At 41.1% G+C, this 6,082-nt stretch overlaps 1 protein-coding gene across 1 annotated transcript; it reads right to left on the bottom strand.

Moving 5' to 3' along the window:
• Positions 1-206: 206 nt before the first annotated feature.
• On the bottom strand, positions 207-4,903 carry LOC119458254 (cystatin-1-like). The gene is made up of 3 exons (XM_037720081.2): positions 4,709-4,903; positions 3,430-3,534; positions 207-391 (listed from the first exon to the last, which is right to left on the bottom strand). The coding sequence occupies exons 1-3, from the start codon at positions 4,781-4,783 to the stop codon at positions 230-232; spliced, it is 342 nt and encodes a 113-aa protein (XP_037576009.1). The 5' UTR covers positions 4,784-4,903; the 3' UTR covers positions 207-229.
• Positions 4,904-6,082: the final 1,179 nt, after the last annotated feature.

Below are 6,082 nucleotides of genomic sequence, written 5' to 3'. Positions count from 1 at the left end.
ATTGGGCTGACCGTCACTGTAGCTATCAAGACTCGTGGTGTTTATAGCCATCAGGGGAAGCTGATCAGTCATGAAAAAATACAAGTATAAACATTTGCTAACAGAAATAAATTTTCTCCCTTCTTTTCATTCAAACGAGGATTATTCTGAAAAATAATTACATTTGTTAATACAAAATTGTTCCAACTTGATGAAAGATCAGGCTGTGTTTGGTCGGAAGTCACTTTAATTATATTATGGTTGAAGCCCGCGCTTTATGCGTACCCATAGACACTTGTACTTGCTGATTAGAGAAGTCCCTATGTTTAATAGTGGAACACGTGTACTTAGTCACGCTGGCAGAATGCATCCAGGGAATGACATAGATGATCGCAGAGCACAGCGCATTTTCCTAAAAAACGAAGAGAAAAGAAAATGCAATTTTTGAAGGATCAAATAATTTCATTTGTTGAAGCGGAAGAGTAGCTCTGCCGGAATATTAGTGTGGATTCCCCGCGTACTCCGAATGGCTACGAATTTATGGTCGGCCAGCATAATTTTCAGTACAATAAGATGGCCGTCAAATGAAGCGGGCTAACAACAAATATATAATAGGGTAGTTCGGCCGATTTCATTAAACATTTTTGCTGGTTGAAAAGGAATACAAGGTTTCTCTTCGTTACTTTGCAAATATACTTCGTTGAGGATTGCAATAAAGAAATTTTGTTCCGCAAACTTGCTACAAGCATATAGCCGAATGAAAAATTTATCGAAATATGATAAAAAATGTGAACTGATATAGGGGGTGCGGAGTATAGGCGTTTCCTCTCAAGCAACACAGTGGAATATCTTTTAAAGTAAGTCCGACCTTCATACTAACCAGATGAACAGTATGGAGTGCTTAAATTTTCCTCGCTCTCCATAAATTACGATTTTCCCGGTTTTATAGCAGGGTATTCAAAGTAGATTTATCAGTAAAATTGCATAATTTGATGTTGAAACACGAGAGTGTACCAACAGTTACTAATATGAGTGCAGTATGTTATGTAGCTCTGCTTATATCAACTTGTTCTTCAGGAGCGGCTGGTACAAATTGCAGAGAATTCTGGACAGGTAGTACTTCTTGTTTTGCCCACGAATCACACCGACTAAGCCCGAAAGCCGAGGAACAATAGGCTGTTCAATAAATGTTGAACACATGGGAAACGTCAGGTTGTGGTATCCACAAAGTATAAAATAGACACACTCTTTTTCAATACCGAGTACTACTATAGCTGTTCTCGTGTTACACTAATGAAACGGTTAAATTTATTTGCTTCAATGGTTGTGTTCATCATTGGATATCGGCGGTGAGTGGTCATAGGATCTTCACAATCGATACAAAGCCGCCAAGACAAAGGACACGAACTATCGTGTAACCGAACTGCGAGGTGCCTTCGTCACCAACGCCAACTATACAGCAAGGCTTAGGAGCGGGCTAGTTGGTAATCCATGAGTAGAATTAAAGTGCAAAATGGCACAGTTGGCAGGGAACTGGACGTGGTGCTTCTCTACATTCGTTTCCCTGCCCCTTGTGCCATTTCCGCTTCAACTCTACTCCCGACAACTTTAATAGATATGCACAACCAGTGTACCTGCTGCGACCCCACCGGCCACAGTTACAGAACATCAGTAATACATATAACGGAATGCGAACCATAAAGTTAGAGCTGTCGAAGTGGGTGGAGAAAAATAATACACTGGGGGAACGAATCGGTGGCTAAATTGCCCGAGTATCACGACCTGAAAAGCGGGGACACATACGGAAGGAACAGATCAAGAAAGTTGGCAACCAAATTCGGGGTAGCTGAAAGTGTAAACAGACAACCAGGATCCATCAAAAAGAAAGTAAGAGAAACAGAGACAGTGAATTGAATGCACAGAATGGGAACAAAAATGACATTGGAGAATTAGAATAATGGGAAGACCAAGATTAGAAGGGAAAATCGGTACGATAACACAAGGGGTAGTGCCTTGCTATTTGAAGCACTACCTGGTTGCTTGAGGCCAAGAACATACCGGAGCAAATATTTGGATCTAGATGAGACATGTGTATGCTGCAGCAAAGTTCGGGAGACCACTCAACACATTATAATAGAATGTGAAGGGATTCACTTAGTGAGAACAGTAGTAACCTAAACCTTCCAAATGCGCTTGGATTTAAGGTCGATGGAAGCATACTCTTTAGGCGCATAACGTACTCTTTAGGTACATAAGCTCCACTGCGTGAATCTTTATTTTCCATACATTTCCTGAGCAATGACAAGACGGGACGTGGAGTGAATCGAAAGTACGCAGGTTACATGACATCCAAATGAAAAGATGCAAGCGTTTTTGTGTGCTTAGAATATACAGGCTCGAAATTGAAAAGGAAAGATACCCGGAAGGCAGAACATGTTACATGGGAAGATTTAAACAACCCCAGTCTAAATTTAGTTGTTGCAGGTATGTGAAAATGCGTGCTTCCCGTAAGAAAAGAAAGCATAACAGAAACATACGGCACATCATCTACGGTGCTCCAATATTCCTTGTTAATGTATTTCTCGTTCTTTTTCGCTTAATTCTATGATAGGGTGCAATCAGGCTTAACTTATTGCTTTGTAGAATAGTTTTCAGATAATACGAGACCTATGCACAACACGCATGCGAGCTGCTGGTCGACAGCCGCCCCAACGTTTTATGCTAGGTCCCATTTCTTTAATTGATGTTTAATATATGCAGCATATTGCCAAAATGAAGACGCCGCTGTTTCATATTAACGTTTTGCCGACAGACGTTTACCTTATTTGTGATGATGGTATCATGTTTAACTCAATGTCTCGGCCTAACTGTACACATGAAGGCCCACTAAAAAGTCATGCTAAATGAAACAATTCACCGAAAGTTCTTGGTGTGTTGAACTATTTCAAGCACTATACGCATTTTTGTAATTGAGTACATCGGCCCGTGTTTTAAAGGATTGGTATTGATAGTACTAGGGGCATATGTGTACCTAAACCACTATATAACATATATACTACAATAAACAAATCTCTCTGAAGGGAGAGTTTCTCTTCACGATGAGTTAGCTGGCACAATAAATCATATCTACCTCGTTATGTTTCTAAGAGCGATTTTACGTCTTATTTTCTAGAAAATAAGAAATTCATGTCCCTTAAATAAGGGCAACTGCAAAAAAAAAAAAAAAAAACACTGTCTGCCTTCTATTTGTTCCCTCCATCACATTGTTGTTGGCTACAATAGTTCCGCTCCAAATGACACCGACTTTAACCTTTACTGCAATAGCAACGCAGAATGGTATACAAGAAGTAATCCACAAGCAATAAATCGCCCTCTCAAAATCACCATTCAAAGTTTAAGGTTTATTGTTACGTCATGTTCCTCTAAGTATCAAATTGAAGAATCACCTACCTGTTCAGCTGGCATACAGACATGGGGCATATATCGAACTTTTCCAATCACGCAGTGTGATGGAGCGGTGGTGAATGTCAGGTTGTAGTTTACACCTGCTACAACCTGTCCAGAAGAATAAACAGAACTGCTCAGAAGTTTCCGTGTGGCGCAATTGATGCGCTTGTTGTGAAGAAGCAAAAGAGTGACACTCTCAGCCCATTTCCTACATCATACTTTATGTTCGCTTTAAAACATATAACATTTATGCTCTGGTTATAATATACATGTTAGTCACCAAAATCAGTTGCAATAAAGGGAGCAGCGAGAAATGCCAACGAGTGCAGTTTAGAGAACTGTTTTTGATGCAGATTTACGAATTGTAAACTTAGTGCATCTATATTTTCAAGTTATTCAATATTTAGTAATTTTTGTAAAAACATTAGGACCATAAATCAGAATTCCGCGTCCGACAGTCGCTAAAAGTTAACCTTTTCTCTAAAATGCAAAAAGTATTAATTAAAACCGGTCAATTGGTACCTCGAAAAAGCACTTCTGTCCTATACATTTATTTTAATGGTGGCAGTTGGAATTCACCCAAGTTAAAGCTTCCTCTGAAGATTAGGACAATGTTCAGTTTGCGGAGTGCAGAACTGAACTGCTGAAGCAGCAAGCTTCTCTCAGAGAACAACGCGAACTTCCGGGAGACGTGTTTTGTAATCAGGTATTGCATGCGACATCCGTACTCTAAGTCATGGGATCAATGCCAGAGCTTACCGAATTCGCGCACTGGGTGCAACGCAGTATTGAGAAAGCGGCACAGTATGAACAATAGCTACAAAACATTGTGGCTGGTCTCGACAGAAATCGCAGTTATTGCTATGACTGGAGAATGGAAATACCTAGCAGAAGACTGGTGTCAAAGGGAGGAAAACAGAAGAGAACGGCTGAAAAGAGAGTGCTTAGGACGCGTCGCACTTGCTATGCATGGAAAACAAGACAACGGCTGTAGCCCAGATACGTAGCATTACTTGTGAAATACAGAAGTAGAAGCTGTGTGTTTTTCATCTTTCTCAAACCTGTATGGCTAGAATAGAGAATGATGCTACCGTCAAGGCTCGGGCTGGTGCTACCAATGACTTTCCACGCCTGTAGTATGCCTTTATCTTTAGTAATCTCGACACACGTAGCGCACTCGCACATAGCACTCGTAAAATTTTTATCTGCAGGGCCTTGGTTCCGCATACCTACTATTGACTCTAACACAACAAACAGAAGAATAAGGCGCATGCAACCAAACCTGAGTCATGACTTCAAGTAGGCGCACGACTGTGTTGTAGTTCTTCAGACCTCGTGTTTGCAGTGGAGACGGCATAGTGAGCAAGGTGAAGGTAACCGATGTTATTGTGAGGATCTTGTTTCATCCAGCCTCCTACCATGGCTGATGTTGCGCAGCTGCATAAAAATAACAAAGTTCCCACCGCGTGAGCAAGCATGATAAAACCGGACCTGCCGATAGCTCGCATTCCGGGTGCAAATTTAAATCTGTACTCTAACACGACACTAGTAAACTATTTGTGCAAGAAATCTCGATCATTATCCCGTAAGCTTGCTTATACATAACAAAATGATATAACAACGGCGAAGTTCCTCTCTACGTAACTGTTCTTTGTAAGAGTGAAGCGGACACAGCTGTATCCATCTGCTGCTTGTGTTACGTGGCCTACATATGACACAGCTGCGCGCAAACAAAGGGGCCAGAGACACAGGTGTCTCTGGCCCTTTTTCGCTCCTGTTCAAATACGCTGACTTGAAGTGATACCGATACTTTCGGATATTGCCAACGAGCTGTGGTCGTCTCTTAAGCACCGATCCCATATTACTGCGGGGGAAACACTTTGAACTTAGGGGCAAACCTTGAATACGTAAGTTCGTGCACCCAGAACACCACAGTGCCTCTGTAAGCAATAATAATAACAGGTAGCATTATTGAGTAACATAATTTCAAATGCGTAGGGACTAATGGATTTGTTGGTCGCATAATTACGCTGGTTGTCATAAGCCTTTCACGAAAAAAAGGAAATCCGCATCTTTCTGCGATGATATGCTCCATTGAAAAATAAATATTTATTTACCTGGAGCAACTTGCCTTCCTTTAAACCAAACCCATAGATATAGGTATATTGCTATGAGCGCTTCTGTCTAAATTGATGACGTTGACACACAGATAAAACCTTTAACAATCAGCTTATTTGTTTGTAGATTTCTTGTTCCCGGGAGTCTTTCGTTTTCCTTGGTAGCACTGTCGAGCACTCTACCAATGTAATGACCTCGGTCTGAAATAACAGGCAGGATCCTCGTTGATCATCAGAACCTCGTTGCCGAGTGTTCGTAGTTCTTAGCGTTTCGAGTATTCCTGCTCAAACAGAGGATACGCTATGATGTTCAAAAAATTTTGTCGGCCCTTCCACTTCGTGAAGATGGATGATAAGCGAGGATTGTCCCTTTGTATACTTAACCGTCCCTTTTACCATCAAGTTTATGTTCACTAAAATGTGCCCTTGTTCTTCATCTTAGAATCTCTTCATTCATTCATACTTGTGTCTCTTTTCGTCGGAGCGGATCATACTGATGGGGGACAAGTTGTTGTCGAACCACAAACGTTTGCTTTCAA

This window comes from Dermacentor silvarum, chromosome 7, assembly GCF_013339745.2.
Source record: "Dermacentor silvarum isolate Dsil-2018 chromosome 7, BIME_Dsil_1.4, whole genome shotgun sequence".
In the NCBI taxonomy this organism is placed as follows: domain Eukaryota; kingdom Metazoa; phylum Arthropoda; class Arachnida; order Ixodida; family Ixodidae; genus Dermacentor; species Dermacentor silvarum.
Note: the sequence above shows the minus strand (reverse complement) of the source record. Positions and strands in the feature narration are given on the sequence as shown.

Coding starts and splice junctions, on each gene's coding strand:
- LOC119458254 (XM_037720081.2), bottom strand. CDS start 4,783: ATGCCGTCTCCACTGCAAACACGAGGTCTGAAGAACTACAACACAGTC. Junction 3,535..4,708: donor TACTTGAAGTCATGACTCAG/GTTTGGTTGCAT, acceptor TCTTCTGGACAG/GTTGTAGCAGGTGTAAACTA. Junction 392..3,429: donor TCTGTATGCCAGCTGAACAG/GTAGGTGATTCT, acceptor TTCGTTTTTTAG/GAAAATGCGCTGTGCTCTGC.